Genomic DNA, 19,377 nt, shown 5'->3' on the forward strand with positions numbered 1-19,377 from the left:
ATTGGGATTCCTCAATAAACACTGAAATAATTAAATAATTCATGATATATTTCATATTTATTTTTTTCATCTCGCCACGATAGGTTCTTCATAACTTTTTATTCATTTATCTCGACCCTAGTGAGGATAAGCGGAACGGAAGATGACTGACTATCTAGTAATACAGAAAAAGGATGAATGGATATTTGTTCATTTATTTATTTATTTTAAAATACAAGGGTTTGACTTGTTGCGCAGTTTTCAGGCTGGTGACGCTTTAGTCCAATCAGAGTGCATTGGCGGTGATAACGTCATATTTATGCGACGGGCCAAATGCAATCGTGCAGTTATAGGTTGTTGCAAATGGAAGAGTCGACACTGGGTGCAATATTTACATCTTAGTAAGTAACTTTCTTACTACATCGCAACTGTGCCGCAAGCGTGTTTTCAGGAAAACGTGTCTGTGAAGTTAGCAGGCTAATGCTATCGCGCGTACTTGGGCCCTGTTTAATCTGAGTGTAGTCGGCGTTGTTTTGGTCAGTGACGTCAAAGTAAGCGGTGACACCTGAATCTTATTACTCGCTATCGAGCATACCTGCCCGTTGTCCGTTTGGTTTATTAACACGACGTTTGCTCCATTAATAGGCTACGCTTACGCAAGTAAAGCTATGGCTTCCAGGCGGGCAGGTTATACGAGCAGCGTGGATTCTCCTTCGTCAAATAGTGGCAACCGCAAGACGAGTGTCAACATCCCTGACAGGCCCGTTGTAGAATCCTGCTACGACCGCAAACCGGACAAGGTTGTATACGGCAGCGTGAGTGTAACATCGCTGAAGTCCCGCCTCGCGCCGACCATTCAAACTGCCATGTCGGCTGCAGTTGATACTCTCCTGGGCGAAGTGGTGCTTGTGCTCAACGAGACTCACCAAGAGTTGCTGCACAAGGAACAAGAGAACGAGAGGCTGAAAGTGCGCCTGGAGGTGTCCGAGAGGGAGTTGAAGACCATGCAGGATTGTCTGTGCAGTGCTCAGAAGCTCATAGACCAGCTTCAGATCTCATACGCTGGCCCTCACAACATCGGGCAGGCGGTTTTTTCTGCTAATTCGCTGTCCTCCATGGCGGCCGGGGTCAACCGGGACCATCAGAACACTCGAAACGTGAACGGAGCTGGCATCGACTTGGGTCTCGGTGGTTCCGTGGATGGCTCGCTTCATGGGTTTGAGCCAAGAGTTGACTACAAGATGTGCCAGCTGTCTATTCAACCAGATGGTTCTGTGACCAACCACACTCTGGACTCCTTTGCAACAGACACGTCTCACATGTGCGCTGATGCCAACAGACCAGGTAAATGCACAGCACAGTACAGTGAAACCTCCACATCATTTTGACTCAACCATTTTTTTCCCTTAAAACATGTGCCTCAAAAGTAAAAAAAAAACATCACCATGAATGATGCCAGAATTGATATCATCAGTAAGCATTGGAATTAGTAACTCCACAAGTTTTGCTTTTTCTTTAGCTTTTTTGTTTGTGTAAAGAGTACTAGTGATAGCAATATATTTATTTAACACTTCCATAGTAGTTAGGAATATTTCTTAAAACAGCTTATTAATTTATTATTTACTATTTGGAATTAATGTTTTGAAATTGGAACAACTTGGAAGTAAATCAGTGTAAGGTTAGGGGCTTCAACGATTAATAACTCAAGTAATTTAATTACAAAAATATTTCAAAGCAAATCCTCTCCCTCGAAGCGTAATAGGAGTAATTTTTCCACACGAACTAAAGTTACTACAGTGGCATGCACCTATCCGTGTAGAAATTAATTGACGTTATGGTGGCGAGCCAGGAGGAAAGAGTCTGTAAAAGACAAAGAATGTCCAAAGTTTGGGATCATTTCACGCTTAAGATAAACATAACGCAATTTATATGATAACCAACGCAAAGTAACGTATAGATGTTAGCTGATTTAATATAGCCTAACATTGCTAGCTAGACCGTATTGTGATGCCCCATAAGTGGTCAAGAATATGCACAGCTGCCAGTGTACTTCAATTACTGTTTTAAGAAAACAAACATGTAATACGCATATTCATACACGAGCTGCCGATGGCCACAACTCACGGCGAATCACTCAACATACAGACTGGCAAACGGGCTAGCCAGTTAACAGCCACCCAACGCCACACTCTTATTAGACACCCACATCACTCACCAGGCTAGGATCTGGCTTTTAAAGCCATACACACTCAAAGTCATAAATAGTACAGTAGAGCAGGAGTATGGCAACCCCAAGTAGACAAAAAAATACCTGTACCTCACATGCACGTTCTTGTTTAATAATGCAAAATCAGTGTTTATCCTGTTAATCGGTAGAATACTCTAGTCTAAAAATATTCGATTGCTGCATCTCTAGTTAGGTTTCACTATACAGTACATGTTCGTAATGGTGTCTTAGAGTTCATGTATGTTTCATGCTATTTCTGCTTCATAAGGGAGGCCATCTCAGGGACCAGGTGAAGCTGCCAGCTTTGAGATAAAAGTGGAGCAGGGACAAGCTTCAAGCTCCAGTCAAAACAACAGGAAGGACACAGTTGGCAATGGAGAACAGTCATCCCACACCATGGGTGATCTCGGCTATGTTCAAGTTGGAGAAGGAGGAAGTTCCCAGCGTACCTTCACCCAAACTCTGCACCACCAGAGGCCTGTTCGAGAATGCACCAGTGGCCTGCAGCAGCGAGTGATGGATGGGCAAAAGCCACCGGTGAGGACTTCTGGATCCGGAAGAGGTCACAGTGTTTCACCAGGTAGAGCAGAAGAATCAGCTGGACCTTCGGGTGCCGGCACACCCGTTGAGCCTTCCGAAGATCGTCCTCACCACTGCTTAGAGTGTGGAAAAACCTTCCGTCTGATTTCCAGCCTGAAGAAGCACATCCGCATTCACACAGGAGAGAAGCCGTACCCTTGCAGCGTGTGCGGCCGCTGTTTCCGCGAGTCGGGCGCCCTCAAGACACACCTGCGAATACACACCGGGGAGAAGCCGTACTCGTGCTCAGAGTGTGGCAACTGCTTCCGCCACTTAGACGGTCTGCGCAAACACCGGCGCACGCACACCGGAGAGAAGCCGTACGTGTGCGCCATCTGCGGGAAGCGTCTGAGCCGCCTGCAGCACCTCAAGCACCACCAGCTCATCCACACGGGCGAAAGGCCGTGCTGCTGCCCCTTCTGTAACCGCAGCTTCAAGGAGCCCGCCGCACTCCGCAAGCACATCCGGACACACCGCGAGGAGGGCGGCCACATGGCGGTCGGAGTCACAGATGAAGCTGAACCCGACGCGATTGATGACATGAACAACCTTCACCCGGCGGCGCCGTCCCCCCAGGTGAGGTTTGGGGAGTGGGGAGCGGAAGAGGAGGACAACTCAGTTGTTGACTGTGTGTAGAGAGCTAAACAATGATGGAACACTCACATACACACATGGTGGGGGGGTTGTAAATACAATGGACAAAAAACTAGGACTCATAAAATGGGATGATTCAGTTTGCCATCACAGGTATTTTTAAAAACACAATTTGCCACCAATTAAATCATCATGAAAATGCATTTACAGGCCAAAGCAACAGGTGGCTCTCGAACAATAAAGCCATGTAAGCCAGTCAAAACCTGCAATGACACCCTTGAGTTTTTTGATTTTCAACAATAGTGTCTTGAGGGAAAGGGGAATTATTGGCAACTGACTGGTGTTATAATAAATAATAAACATCCATCCATTAAAGTTTTATTGCGCTTGTCCTCATTATGGTTTTGGGTGAGCTGGATCCAATCCACGCTGACTTTGTTGAGAGGTGGGGTACACCCTGAACCGGTTGTCAGTCACTCGCAGAGCAAAACAAACACAAATCAATGATTTCACCACCTATGTCAAAAGGACATAGTCAATGACAAAAATATAAACATTTCAGATGTCTGTGCATGAGTTTTTTTTGTTTTGTTTTTTTTTAAATTTGAAATGATTTTTTTCAGGTTTTACAGTCTTTGGTGTTCTTAAAAGTTTGCATGACGTTCATCCAGCACTAGTTGGAGCACACAGTAATGAGTTAGTCTGCTTCTCAGCAGTTTGACGAAACTGTAGAGGCTATTTAACCTTTTAAAAAAAAAAAAAAAAAAAAAAAAAAGAAAGTGCCTTGATTTAAAAATAAGTCGGTCCTGCTGCTAAATGTAATTGTTTCCTGGACATGACTTCCTAAATTTCACATATTCATGAAACATGCAGAAATTATGGAATTATATTGGATTGACAAACATCGTCTTTATGATAAATCATTCTTGTGTTATTGTTAATCCAACCATTTTGGGCACAAATATTAAGTGATTTAAATAATTACTGTATAGCTAACAGGGTACTTGAGTCATTATTTATAACTTATTATAATTATTTATATTAACACCAGCCAGAACATTAGGCACACAAAATACAAACATCTGCCTTTTTCAAAGACAGTTCAGTTGTGAGCAAACATTAAAGAGGCAAAATAATTTAGAGAATGGCCAAAAATGTATTTTCTGAGGCATTTTTAATAGTTTAAAAATGGCTGTAAATAATGTTAACATTTTTGTCAAATGAGGGTTCCTTTTTATATGTAGTAAATTTTTTTTGTTAATATTTAGAACTGCTAACCTTTACCTCATGATGTAAATATTAAATAATTTATGTTCCTCCCAATTGTATCCCGTATAAATCTCAGCCTTCAAACAAAATAAGTAATACAGTACAGGTACATGTCTTCATGTATGCTCTATTATAACAAGCACCTGCTATTTAAAACTAAGTACTGTATATCTTCATGAAAGACGCTCTAAATGTGAAATGTTTGTCGTATACCCACTGTGTGGTTTGGTAGCTTTGCCCCGATAATGCTGTAGTTTTAATTAAATGATGTTAAAGGAGGCCTTTGCATGTACCTTTAAGATGAAAACGGGAAGTTAAACGTGAAATTTCTGTGCTTCTGTGTTCATACTGAAATGTATCCTACATGTTTAATGTACTGTAGATGTTCCTGTACTAAAGGGCCTTGTTTATATTTAAACTTGTGACAAAAACAATTGAATTATTAAGTCTTTTTTTTCGTGGTTGCATCATGTTTTTTGTGTACCAAATTTGTGATCTCTGCCAGCCATCTTTCATTTTCTTGTCACCTTCCTGCATAGGGGTCCGCTGTCTCATACAGCAGAGAGAGGACATTTGACACTAAGGAAAGTTCTCCTAAAACAAGGAACAATATTGATACACATTCATTTTGCAATTGTATGCAGTACTCACAAAAAGTTAGAGATATTAAGCTTCTCGGTAAAATTTCAGTCTGAACCTAAAATAAAGTACAATATAATAACCTTTAGAGATTAACTTAACTTGGCTCTAAACTTTTAAATGCATATGACCAAATGTAGGTGGCACGGTGGACGACTGGTTAGAGCATCAGCCTCACATTTCTGAGGACTGGGGTTCAATCCCCGGCCCCGCCTGTGTGGAGTTTGCATGTTCTCCCCGTGCCTGAGTGGGTTTTCTCTGGGCACTCCGGTTATTTCCCACATCCCAAAAACATGCATTAATTGGAGACTCTAAACTGTCCATAGGTGTGAATGTGTGTGCGACTGGTTGTTTGTTTGTATGTGTCCTGCGATTGGCTGGCAACCAGTTCAGGGTGTACCCCGCCTCCTGCCCGATGATAGCTGGGCTAGGCTCCAGCACGCCCGCGACCCTAGTGAGGAGAAGCGGATCAGAAAATGTATGGATGTCCAAATGTTAAAGTGTTTTAATATTTTTTGAACAACTTGCTGTTCTCTAACAGGAGCTCAGTATCAAAATTCACAAGTGTTTGATCCATGAATGGACCAATACGTTTCCTGGTTCAATTGCATTTGGTATTTGAACAGTCCTCTTTATAGTGATGTTCACATTTTGACTTCATGGGACCAAGATGACACATACAGTAACAGTTGATCAACAGTACCTCGCCATTGTCAGGCTTCAAACTGGATGTTTTCAGAAGGAACTGGCCACTGGTTTTACGGTGTCACACAGTATCATCATCAGGTTACAACAGAGATAGAGACTGGAAGAGTCACAGAAAGGCATACCTGTATGGATGTTGATTCATGGCTCAAAAACCTGTTGTAAATGGAGCCATTCGATCAGCTCTTTTAGGTCCGTCGCACACCAAGTGATCCGGCTAAACTTGATTGAAGTGGACAGAGGCGAAAACAAATTAGTCGGCACTCACACCAGGCAGCAGACCTTCGCACAATGGAAAAAACTGACACTTGGTGTTTTTATGGGAAAACAATACTGAGATGCCACATATACTATCCATCCATCCATTTTCTGAGCCGCTTCTCTCCACTAGCGTCGCGGGCGTGCTGGAGCCTATCCCAACTATCATCGGGCAGGAGGCGGGGTACACCCTGAACTGGTTGCCAGCCAGTTCACATATAAACAGGGCACATATAAACAAACAACCATTTGCACTCAGACTCACACCTACGGGCAATTTAGAGTTGTCAATTAACCTACCATGCATGTTTTTGGGATGTGGGAGGAAACTGGAGTGCCCGGAGAAAACCCACGCAGGCACGGGGAGAACATGCAAACTCCACACAGGCGGGGCCGGGGTCCTCAGAACTGTGAGGCTGACGCTCTAACCAGTCGTCCACGTGCCGCCATAATATATAATCAGAATCAGAATCATCTTTATTTGCCAAGTATGTCCAAAACACACAAGGAATTTGTCTCTGGTAGTTGGAGCCGCTCTAGTACAACAGACAGTCAATTTACAGAACACTTTGGAGACATAAAGGCATTGACAAAAAACAATTGTGCAAAAAGATGCAGAGTCCTCTAGCACTTGGAGCAGTTCGAATGACTAATATTGCAATAGTCCGGTGCAATGACCATTGTGCAAAGGGCGCTGAGACTTCAAGGAGTGTATGCGGTTTAAAGTGACGAGTAGTGCGATGTTTATTATAATAAACATATAATTCCGAATAAGAATGTGTTTACTGAATAATACATTCGCGCCACATATACTGCTGTATGATTTTTTTTTTTTTTTTTTTATTGAACCACAAACAACATGGCTTGATTGTGAAGAAAGAAGCGGATTGCCCTGAACGCCCTAACTAGATAATATAATATTACAAAGAAAAAACTACTGAAAAAAAACTTGCAGAACCCTGCATACAGCACAACAGTTGAGTCGCATTCGGCTGTGTTGCTCAGTATGCGACAGGTCTTTGGTTAATCCTCAAATTCAATCGAAAGCCGAGTACAGTAATCCCTCCTCCATCGTTGTGGTCAGGCTGCAGGCCCCCGCGATAAGTGAAAATCAGCGACATAGAAATACCCTGTTTAAATACACCCTAGGCATGTTTTTATAGCATCTACAGCACTTCAAACTTTTTAAAACATTCTTTAAACACACCTTTAAAACCATACAAACCCATATATATATATATATAAATATATATCTATATATATATATCTGTCTATATCTATATATATATATATATAGATATAGAGGCGGCACGGTGGACGACTGGTTAGAGCGTCAGCCTCACAGTTCTGAGGTGCAGGGTTCCATCCCCGTCCCCCCTGTGTGGAGTTTGCATGTTCTCCCCGTGCCTGCGTGGGTTTTCTCCGGGCACTCCGGTTTCCTCCCACATCCCAAAAACATGCATTAATTGGAGACTCTAAATTGCCCATAGGCATGACTGAGAGTGCGAATGGTTGTTTGTTTCTATGTGCCCTGCGATGGGCTGGCAACCAGTTCAGGGTGTACCCCGCCTCCTGCCCGATGACAGCTGGGATAGGCTCCAGCACGCCCGCGACCCCAGTGAGGAGAAGCGGCTCAGAAAATGGACGGATGAATATATATATATATATATATAGAGAGAGAGAGAGAGAGAGAGAGAGAGAGAGAGAGAGAGAGAGAGAGAGCGTGAGAAAGAGCACGAGCAATGGATAACAAAAATATGATACAAACGGTACAAAAATAGAGTAACTACTGGAATAACACTTACCAAAAAAATCCACGATGCAGCGGGACTGCGATCGGTGAACCGCAATATGGCGGGGGTTTACTGTATCTCAACTTTGTGAGCAGTGTAACTTTAAATTAAACGTTTTTTTCCCCCTCCACATTGCCATCTGCGGGATGTGATGGTGCACTGCCCCACTTGCCCTGAATTCAAAATCACCAAAAGGGAGGAATAACATCAACTGCTTCAAATTCTAGCCTGTTGCGCGTTAATAGACACTCGATTCTCCAATGTCACTTGAAACCCAAGTTATTTTTTGTGTTCCCTTTCAAACTAGTCAGCCAGTAAACAAGACATTACGGTCCAATACTTTTGTGAGATGACAGCCCCTCTTGCTTTCTCTCATGATCTCATTGCATCACGACTGTACTGCCGCCAGACAGATGGTGGCGGTCTCTGGACACACCCCCACACAGATCCCAAATAACACTTAAGTAATCACAGCTGTGGTTGCACACGCACGCAAACTGCTGATGCGTTACTTTGGTGTAATTAAAAGCTTAGCACAAAAGACGTGCTCCAATTTCTGAATTACAATTAAATTTTAATGGGTTTAATGTCAGCTAGGATAGGCTCCAACTCACCTGTGACCCTTAATCAGAGTTAGGGTTAGTCCTTTTCCTCATTAAGGGCACAGTTGAGGTGTGTAGTCAGGCCTATTTTATGGGGGCTTCAACCCCCCCTAAAATGTTCTTAAACCCCCCTAAATTATTTTGTTGTTTAAGTTTTTTTAAAGTACCAAGAAATTCAATATGAAGTGGCCATAAAATGAGTTTAAATATTCACATAACCTATCATTATTCAATTAAATATGATCATACAATCCCCTCCAAAAGTATTGGAACTGCAAGGTCAATTCCTTTGTTTTTGTTGTATACTGAAGACATGAGACAAGTTCAGAATTCCAGCTTTTATTTCATGGTATTTACATCAAGATGTGTTAAACAGCCGGCACGGTGGAGACTGGTTGACACATCTGCCTCACAGTTCTGGGTACCGGGGTTCAAATCCCATCCCCGCCTGTATGGAGTTTGCATGTTCTCCCCGTGCCTGGGTGGGTTATCTCCGGGCACTCCGGTTTCCTCCCACATCCCAAAAACATGCGTGGTAGGTTGATTGAAGACTCTAAATTGCCCGTAGGTATGAATGTGAGTGTGAATGGTTGTTTGTTTCTATGTGCCCTGCGATTGGCTGGCGACCGGTTCAGGGTGTACCCAACCCTAAACCCAAACGTCATCAGTATACAACAAAAACAAAGGAATCTATGGATTTTCCTTAACTTCATAGTGTAAGGTAGAGAGCCCTTGTCGTGCGTCGGTATTCAATCCATTCCACTCTTCATATGGAAAACATCCTTATTACTGAAAATACAGTCCATATTTTATTTGCAACCTTGCTTGCACATGCCTCTTTTAGCGTGTAAATTTGGTGTGTACTTGTGAAGTGTGAAGCACACAGGGTTTATAAAAAGCAGGATGAGGAAAAGAAAGTGAAAGATGAACTGTCATTATTCACTAAAATATAATCAGAAATCTATGGGTTTAATTTCATAGTGTGGTAGAGAGCCCTAGTGTATCATATAGATAATGTCCTGATTACTGAAATAGCAGTCCATGTTTTTCCTGTGACCTGACTTCCACTGGTACCTGCCTGCTGCTATTAGCGTGCCTGGGTAGCACACAGGGCTGACTAAAAGCAAAGCAGTGTGAGGAAAAGAACGTGAAAGATGGACATGCAGTTTTTCAATAAAATAAGTCATCATCACTGCTGGTATTAGCAATTAGTCAGCTCCGGCCCCCAGCTAATGAAGAATGTCCCTTGCTACTATTTACTAGCTTTTCAATTAGTCTGTAATGTATTGTGAACTTTCTGGCTTTTTAAATAAAGATGAAGGAGGTTATAGAGTGAACTTTATGCATTAATTCACGCTACGAAACAGGAGCTGAGATCATCCACTTACAGTTGTCACCAGTGGATAATAATAATAATAATCACTACTCCACCCATGTTGAACTGTAGTAATCAAGATGGATGAGTAAAGAGAGTAACAAGGGATCTACTGGAAATGTCATTCTCAAGGATTTCACAGATTAAAGCCATTTGTGACGCAATGTCTAGGAATCATATGGAACTCATTATGGAGATGAAAGTATGAAACATTTCAGTTAAGGTGCATTGTATAAGACTTAACTTGAAATTTTATTTAGGAGACTAATGATTAGAAAGTGGAGAGAGCCAAAAGATAAATATAAACCAAATGAACCTGTCCCAGATACTTTCAAGACTACTTTAATATCCATCCATCCATTTTCCGTACCTCTTATCCTCACTAGGGTTACTTTATTATTATTTTATTATTTAATTTAAAAGTAATTGAGTAATACTTTTCTTTAACCATATTAGTCACTTATGTGCCCAAAATGTTATCTCTTCAACTTTAAAAGAATTTTGGAGCAACCGGTTTTTGTCTTGTGTCTTAATTAGCCACTGTATTGATAATTTATTGATTAAATGTGTTTCAATATATCTTGAAGGAGAAGAATTCAGTCTTGGAGTGCCAGTAATGTCAGTGGGAAAAGACACAATTAAACATCTGAATCTCAACAGAGTGATAGACCAATTTGCCACCCTTAAAAACAGACAGCATTGGTTGATGCTTCCACCCACCAAGTAGCTGGTGATTGCAGCTGTTAATTTGATTTTGATTATACTGTTATAACTATAACTATAACTCCTCAAAGGGAAATTATTCTCTATAATTTTTAGTTTATTGAAAATATTGGGCCGGCACGGTGAGCCAACTGGTGAGCACATCTGCCTCACAGTTCTGAGGACCCGGGTTCAAATCCGGCCTTGCCTGTGTGGAGTTTGCATGTTCTTGTGCCTGTGTGCGTTTTCTCCGGGTACTCTGGTTTCCTCCCACATCCCAAAAACATGCATGATAGGTTGATTGAAGACTCTTAATTGGCCATAGGTGTGAATGTGAGTGCGAATGCTTGTTTGTTTATATGTGCTCCGCGATTGGGTGGCAGCCTCTTGCCTGGAGTCAGCTGGGATAGGCTCCAGCACATCCGCAACCCTAATGAGGATAAGTGGTACGGAAGATGAATGAATGAAAATAAATAGCTTGTTTGACTTTGTGGCAACACGGTGACTTTTTTGCATACAGTTTTGCATACACTGTAACAATGTGTACATATTTGTTTCTTTTTTTGTGGTACTTAGGCAAATATTCTATTACGTCAAACTGGCTAACGATACAGAAGGAATGCAAATTTCATTAGACTGCGACCAAAACTATTTCGCCTCGAGGAGTGTACTTGATTTGTTTTGTTGTTTTTTAACATATCATATCATTTTGAATGAAAATGATACTTTGGTATACTTTGTGTGTACATTGTGTTTTTTTTTTGTGTCTTTGTGTGTTGGCTGTTAATGACAGCAAAGAGAGCTGTTGGAGCAGCCTGTGAACTCCATGGAGTCATTTCCTCAGCGCCTGGAAAGTAAACAGTCACTTTTTTAGAGAGGAAGTGACTCACTCCTTTTCTCTCACTCTCTCTATCTGTCATTCTCTCTCTCTCTCACACTCTCACTTTCTCTCTGTCTGTCTGTCTTTCTCTCTCTTTCTTTCTCATTGTCTCACTTTCTCTTGTTGACCACATGACACCAAATACCACCTTCCTCCATTTGGGACCACGGTGGTCGTCCATTCCAGACACACTTGACTTTTCCCAGGCTGGAGAGTCACGATCGTAGTCAATTAAAGTGGGGGTGGGGGCTCTAGACTGAGTGTTACGTCATTGAGCTAAATTACTCTAATGTGTCTATTCTATTTATAGTGAAATGCTGCAGGAGATATTGTTTGGTTATGGAGAATACAAAGTGTTGATGATATAAGGGCACTTGCACTTGTTGCTCGAACTGGATTTCCATTTCATTAGATATGCCTGCACAGTATTTTAATGTTGGAGTTGAAAATAACAACCAGGGATAGTTATGATTTTAAGTAAATCCATACATTGATAATATATTAATATTATGTTAATTGATAATATCCATCTATTTTCTGTGGTTGTACTCCTCATTGGGATCAGGGGTGAGCTTGAGTCCAAACTGACTTTGGGCGAGAGGCAGGGTCATCCTGGACTGTTCGCAATGTTCACAGGGCACGTAGCTATAGACAAACAACCATTTTCCCATAATCACATCTATCGACAATTCAGTCCTAAATTAATTGAATGTGCATTTTTTTGGAATGTTGGAGGAAGTTGGAGTACCCGGACAAAACACATACAAGTGTGGGGAGGCTGGAACTGAGATTTGAACCCAGAACCTCAGAACTGAGCCAGACGTGCTATACACCATGCCCATGATTAATATTATTGCAATAATTTATATAATGAAATAAAAAAATTAACAAATTTATCCATCCATCCATCCATCCATTTTCTACCGCTTATCCGGGTCGGGTCGTGGGGGCAGTAACCTTAGCAGGGACGGCCAGACTTCCCTCTCCCCAGCCACTTCATCCAGCTCTTCCGGGGGGATCCGGAGGCGTTCCCAGGCCAGCCGAAGGATGTAGTCTCTCCAGCATGTCCAGGGTCTCCTCCCGGTGGGACATGCCCGGAACACCTCACCAGGGAGGCGTCCGGGAGGCATCCAAATCAGATGCCCCAGCCACCTCATCTGGCTCCTCTTGATGTGGAGGAGCAGCGACTCTACTCTGAGATCCTCCCGGTCACGACCCACAGCTTGTGACCATAGATGAGGGTAGGAACGTAGCTCGACCGGTAAATGGAGAGCTTCGCCTTTCGGCTTAGCTCCTTCTTTACCACAACGGAGCGATACAATTCTGCATCACTGCAGACGCCGCCTGTCGATCTCCCGTTCCATTCTTCCCTCACTTGTGAACAAGACCCCAAGATACTGGAACTCCTCCACTTGGGGCAGGATCTCATCCCCGACCTGGAGAAGGCACGCCACCCTTTTCCGACTGAGGACCATGGTCTCAGATTTGGAGGTGCTGATTCTCATCCCAGCCGCTTCACACTCGGCTGCGAACTGCTCCAGTGAGAGTTGGAGGTCACGGCATCTCTGCAAAAAGCAGAGATGCAATACTGAGGCCACCAAACCGGACCCATCTACGACTCGGATCCGCCTTGAAATTCTGTCCATAAAAGTTATGAACAGAATCGGTGACAAAGGGCAACCTTAGCGGAGTCCAACCCAACGAGTCCGACTTACTGCCGGATATGCGGACCAAACTCTGAGTCCGGTCGTACAGGGACCGAACAGCCCGTATCAGGGGGTTAGGTACCCCATACTCCCGAAGCACCCTCCACAGGACTCCCCGAGAGACACGGTCGAACACCTTCTCCAAGTCCACAAAACACATGTAGACTGGTTTGGCTAACTCCCATGCACCCTCGAGGACCCTGCCGAGGGTGTAGAGCTGGTCCACTGTTCCACGGCGAAGACGAAAGCCACACTGCTCCTCCTGAATCTGAGATTCGACTTCCCGACGGACCCTCCTCTCCAGCACCTCTGAATAGACCTTACCAGGGAAGCTGAGGAGTGTGATCCCCCTGTAGTTGGAACACACCCTCCAGTGCCCCTTCTTAAAAAGGGGGACCACCACCGCAGTCTGCCAATCCAGAGGCACAGTCCCCGATGTCCACGCGATTTTGCAGACACCCAGACATCGAGAGCCTTTAGGAACTCCGGGCGAATCTCATCCATCCCCGGGGCCTTGCCACCGAGGAGCTTTTTAACTACCTCGGTGACCTCAAACCCAGAGATAGGAGAGCCCACCTTCGAAGTATTCTCCCCACCGACTCACAATGTCCCGAGTCGAGGTCAGCAGTATTTATAGTGGGGATGAACGAATTTATTGAAACCCGAATTTGTAATTTACAGCTCCGATTGCATATCCAACGGATTGTGCAAATGTACCTAATGATTTGGCAGTATATTTATTAGGATACATTGAAATCCTAATAAATATCCTAATAAATATACTTTATACTGGTACTGCACTTCAGTTAACACATCCTGTATTCCACATCTACATTTTCTATACAGTTGTATGTCAATGTATTATTCAGTAAACACATTCTTATCCAGAATTATATGTTTATTATAATTATATATTATGGCGGCACGGTGGCCCACTGGTTAGAGCGTCAGCCTGTGTGGAGTTTGCATGTTCTCCCCGTGCCTGCGTGGGTTTTCTCCGGCACTCCGGTTTCCTCCCACATCCCAAAAACATGCATTAATTGGAGACTCTAAAATTGCCCGTAGGCGTGACTGTGAGTGCGAATGGTTGTTTGTTTGTATGTGCCCTGCGATTGGCTGGCAACCAGTTGGCTGGTTGCCAACTGGTTGGCTGCGATTGGCTGGCAACCAGTTGGCTGGCAACCATCCTGCCCGATGACAGCTGGGATAGGCTCCAGCACGCCCGTGACCCTAGTGAGGAGAAGCGGCTCAGAAAATGGATGGATGGATGGATATATATATATATGTATATGTATATAAAACGTTATAAAAACATATTTTTTAACTCAAGTACTGGACATATTACTGTATATGACAAAATGTATAGGTACAGTGCTTTGTCAGTGTTCCAAGAGCCACTGTAAGGATTTTTGAGTGTTGAGCAAACACGCGTGTTGATGTTGTTGGATATGTGATGTACAGGATGCAGTATTAGCCTATTATTATTATGTTGTATTTCCAGAGTTACCCGCGCAGCTGGAATGGAACAAGAGTGAAACGCGGCCTGTGGTGCGTTCAAGGCTTGCACGGGAGGTGGGGAAAAAAGCAGTGGCGCTAACCAACTAGAAAAGCACTTTTAGCTTCACTCCTGCACCGCCTGCCTGGCCTGCTGCCAGCCTTTCTCCACAGAGGGCTGGCTCACTTCTCATCCTCCTCCTCCCTTTCCTTCCCTCCTTCTCCCAGAGCCGCATACGCACTCTCGGGAAGCAACACGCGAAGAAGGAAGATAGGAGGAAGAGCTGGGAGAACTTTTTTGAGGAACTTCCAACCATGCCAAATTTGTCGCTTTTGCGGATGGATCACCAAAGCCCACCCGAGGAGTGATTTTAATCCTTCTCAAGGAGGGGAAAAAACCACAAGGAGCTTCTTGTCGTCAATCGGTGAACAAAGCGGACAGCCTCCGGCTGGTGGTTTCATGTGTCCGGCTGCGTGAAGGGTGGGGGGCACCGGAGGATGCCACGATGCCCTCGCTGATCTGCCGCGTGCTTCTCCTGTGGGTCAGCGTGCACAGGCTGGCGCGGTGCACGGAGCGCTCGTCCACGCGTGAGCGCTTCAAGGTGGTCATCGCGCCGGTCATCTGCAAGCGGATCTGCCAAAACGGTCAGTGCCAGGACCGCTGCGAGCAGGGCAACAACACCACGCTCATAGCGGAGAACGGCCAGGGGGCGGACACGCTCATCGGCCAGGGCTTCAGGGTCGGTGAGTGGACAATCAAGTTTGTATTTGCTGGGCATTGCATGCAAGATATAATTAGGCTGCTGGGATCTACGCTCAGTGGCGCTCTGATGACTTCAGTTTGGATTTGTATGTGCTGTATCTGTTCATAGCACATCGTGGTGTGAAAAAGTTTGAAGCCTGGGTAGAGTAGCACACAATTGTACTCAAGTAAGAGTAGGCCTACTGTTACTTGAGATATGAGTCAAGTAAAAGCAAAAACAAAAACAAAAAGTTCTCCAAATCATGAAAAGAGTAAGACTAAGTAGTTAAAAAAAACATTGCTGAAGTACTCAGTAACTGGTGAGTAATTTCTCATTTATCTTTTAATGAGCACAAACATCAACTAGACAAACATACAAAATAGGAATATGCAAATTCATATATTGCACATGGGTGGAACGTTGGGCGACTTGTTAACACATCAGCCTCACAGTTCTGAGGACCCGGGTTCAATCACCGGCCCCGCCTGTGTGGAGTTTGCATGTTCTCCCCGTGCCTGCGTGGGTTTTCTCTGGGTACTCCGGTTTCCTCCTACATCCCCAAAACATGCATGCTAGGTTAATTGAAGACTCTAAATTGCCCGTAGGTGTGAGTCTGAATGGTTGTTTGTCTATATGTGCCCTAGAATTGGCTGGCGACCAGTTCAGGGTGTACTCCGCCTCTCACCCGAAGTCAGTTGAGATAGGCGCCAGCACACCCACGACCCTAGTGAGGATAAGCGGTTCAGAAAATGGATGGAAATGTTATTTAAGTACTGATTTTTATGTTCCTTTTATTTCAGCGCAGTGTTAATGTTCAAACTCTGAAACATCCGGCAATAATATTGACTATACTTTTTTAAGGAATAGGCCTATGCCTTGTTTTTATGGACCATTTATGGGGCATAGTAGGACATTGTGAGAGCTGTGCAGAAACACCCAAAGACAGCAGTCAGTGACATCACTGCCAACAAAACCAAAGGAATTGACCTTGCCATTCCAATACTTTTGTAGGGGACAATATATACGTGTGTGTGTAAGTGTGTGTGTGTGTGTATGTTCATGCGTGTTTCCGTGTGAGTGTGTGTTTATATATATATATATATATATATTCTTAAATCATTAGTGATATCTATTGTGAGAAATCATTAACATGATCAGTGTCTTCACATGGATGAACAAATGTGTTATTTCAGAGGTGTTTATCAAACTACATAGCAAGACAGCTGTACAGTCGCCCAGTTTTAATGAGACTATTAAGCAGCTGTAGGGGGAAAAAAAAAAAAAAACATTATTATTTTGAGCTTTGGATCTCATGTTGAAATGTGCTGCATTCAGTATTTAATTCCTGGTCGAACATTTTATCAAAAATATGAAATAGCCTGCTCATAATTTAAACATCAGATCAGTGGTTCTCTGATATTTCACGAGCCATAGCTTCCGGGTCCAGAAAATAAGTTTCAATAAATTATGTAGCATCATTTAAAAAAGGTGTGCGCTAATAAAGTCAACAATAAAAAACCAATTACTCCTGTTTACTATAGCTTTGGGCAAATTCAAATCTGTGATGGATTGTGGCATCACATAAATCTGACATTCATGAATGAATCCTTCTTTTTTCTTTTTGCTACAAAAAGAGTATTGCTACAGAAACAAAGTCCTATTTTCTTCAAGAAATACTTTTTTTTTTTTAGAATAAAGGGCATGATATTATAAAGTTGTATTTCTTAAATTCACTTGTTAAAATATGACTTTGTTCCATTGTTAAAGTTAGAATGTAATATCACAATATTACGAATTTTATTTTGCAAAAATATGACATTATTCACGTAACATGACACATTTTCATCTCTGCAAAATATTTATTTGTTCTTGTAAAGAATAATTTTTTTTCTTGAACAAAATACGACTTTATCCCCATAACATTTAAACTTTTTTTCCCTCCAAAAATATGATTTTGTCATCAAAATATTCCAGCTTTTCAGCCTCAAAATAGGCAACCTTTTCATTGCTATGGCATTTTGGGATACACATGATAATTATGTTTAATTGGCATTAAACTGGTTGAGAACCCCTTCAGTAAATACACATGCGCAACCTATCATTTACAATTATAGAGCTGTATCAAGGACAGGTTCAGTCCAAGCCTGCGTCTTTAAAACAAGGTAACTAAAATCTAACTGAGTGTGATACAGTGCAATTCAATACGTGTAAATTCTTGAAGTCAGTTATTGACCTTTTAAAGGCACAATCTTTGATATAGTTCATGAATTGGATCTTTTTTGCAGGTGTATGTAATGTTGTGACTGGTAAATGAAGATTAACTTTAGAAATGCACGTTTTCTTCCATTTACTTTTGAAAGATATCGAGTATTGGTTGTCTAATAATTAACATAAAGTAACATGTCACCATCCAAGTTTAAATAATGTTATTAGTGTGTTGACAAAACCTACTATGGCTCCTTTTATAGACAAATGCTCTTTGTTCGAGAGATTTAATTAAACCAGCACAAAATGGACCTCAAAAGCGCAAGGTGAGTAACATGATAATTACATAACACAATTCATTACCTGCACAATCCAATGACATGCAATACAAGAGCTGTATCAAAAACATTATTACTGAGTCTTGCTACTCTCGGTGGAGATATTGTTACTATTGTTATATTGTTATTGTGTGTGGTTTGCTGTGTTAGTAATTTCGAGTACACCATGCACTATCAGAGCAGTAAGAAACACAGATGCCAATATCTTTCCTTGTCATGTATGGGATCTTTCATATTTCAAAAATCGGCTAAAATATTAAAACTTGATATGTTTGTAACCCACTTAAAGTTGTTGCTACTAGGACTAAAGTAAAATAAATGATGTTCTCTCGTCTTTTAAAACCTACAAAATATCTTCATTTGCCACTTTTGCTGACTAGTGACATCTCCATCCATTTTCCATACTGCTCTATCCTCACATGGGTCGCGGGCGTGCTGGAGTGTGCCTATCCCAGCTATCTTCGGGCGAGAGGCGGGGTACACCCTGAACTGGTTGCCAGCCAATTGCAGGGCACATATAAACAAACAACCATTCGCGCACACATTCACACCTATGGGCAATTTAGAGTGTTCAATCAACCTACCATGCATGTTTTTGGGACGTGGGAGGAAACCGGAGTGCCCGGAGAAAACCCACGCAGGCACAAGGAGAACATGCAAACTCCACATAGGCGGGGCCGGGATTTGAACACCGGTCCTTAGAACGGTGAGGCAGATGTGCTAACCAGTCGACCACCGCCTGACTAGTGACATTTAGACCAAATTGATAAAAAACTATTAGGTGGAGTTCCAGCCACTGCGTCAAGCCTCCCTGGAAAAAAAATTCCCATATCACACTGTAATTACTGAGCCAAGGCTCATTACATGGCACATAAATGCACTCTTAGATCTATACTTTACTCCTAGTGAGTGGAGCAGCGTCTGGTTGGCATGAGTGAGTAAATTTTTCTCTGCTCCATCGCATCAAATGTGGCCAGACATGGAGCCTAGCTGTCTACTTCTACTTGTGCAGCCCACAACTGACTTCAATCCTTATTGAAGAAAAAGGAAGTGACACTCTTCAGTTATCTCAGAATGTTCAGTAGATCAGATAAAGGAACGTAAAAAAAAAAAGGTTGCTGGTGAGGTAGAGCCATAAATAATAAACATGGTCAAAGGTAGCAGATGTTAAACATCACTCACTGTGTTCTTTTATTCCGTCATGGTAATAAAATATAGTATAATATCGCAGTAAAATAAATACAAGTCTGACATAGTGAGTGACAAATGAAATTACCCTGAGAATTTGT

General features: G+C 42.6%; 2 protein-coding genes across 5 annotated transcripts in view; both read left to right on the forward strand.

Annotated features, from left to right (window-relative positions):
• Nucleotides 1–294: 294 nt before the first annotated feature.
• si:ch1073-224n8.1 (zinc finger protein 16) lies at nt 295–14,977 on the forward strand. 2 transcript variants are annotated; one of them, XM_061701964.1, is made up of 4 exons: nt 295–380; nt 625–1,323; nt 2,475–3,361; nt 14,810–14,977. In XM_061701964.1, exons 1-4 carry the CDS (start codon nt 299–301, stop codon nt 14,903–14,905), a joined length of 1,764 nt encoding a protein of 587 aa, XP_061557948.1. In that variant the 5' UTR covers nt 295–298; the 3' UTR covers nt 14,906–14,977. The 2 variants fall into 2 exon arrangements, with proteins under 2 accessions (XP_061557948.1, XP_061557949.1); XM_061701965.1 differs by having other exon boundaries at nt 312–1,323.
• Nucleotides 14,978–15,032: 55 nt separating this feature from the next.
• The window catches only part of ltbp3 (latent transforming growth factor beta binding protein 3), a 54,078-nt gene continuing 49,733 nt past the window's right edge, over nt 15,033–19,377 (forward strand). For 2 of the 3 annotated variants that reach the window (XM_061701963.1, XM_061701962.1), the window contains exon 1: nt 15,033–15,546. In XM_061701963.1, coding sequence (XP_061557947.1) covers nt 15,309–15,546 — 238 coding nt within the window. In that variant the 5' untranslated portion in view covers nt 15,033–15,308. The remainder of the gene's footprint in view (nt 15,547–19,377) is intronic. The other variant, XM_061701961.1, reaches the window with a different exon arrangement.

This window comes from Phycodurus eques, chromosome 17 (assembly GCF_024500275.1).
Source record: "Phycodurus eques isolate BA_2022a chromosome 17, UOR_Pequ_1.1, whole genome shotgun sequence".
In the NCBI taxonomy this organism is placed as follows: domain Eukaryota; kingdom Metazoa; phylum Chordata; class Actinopteri; order Syngnathiformes; family Syngnathidae; genus Phycodurus; species Phycodurus eques.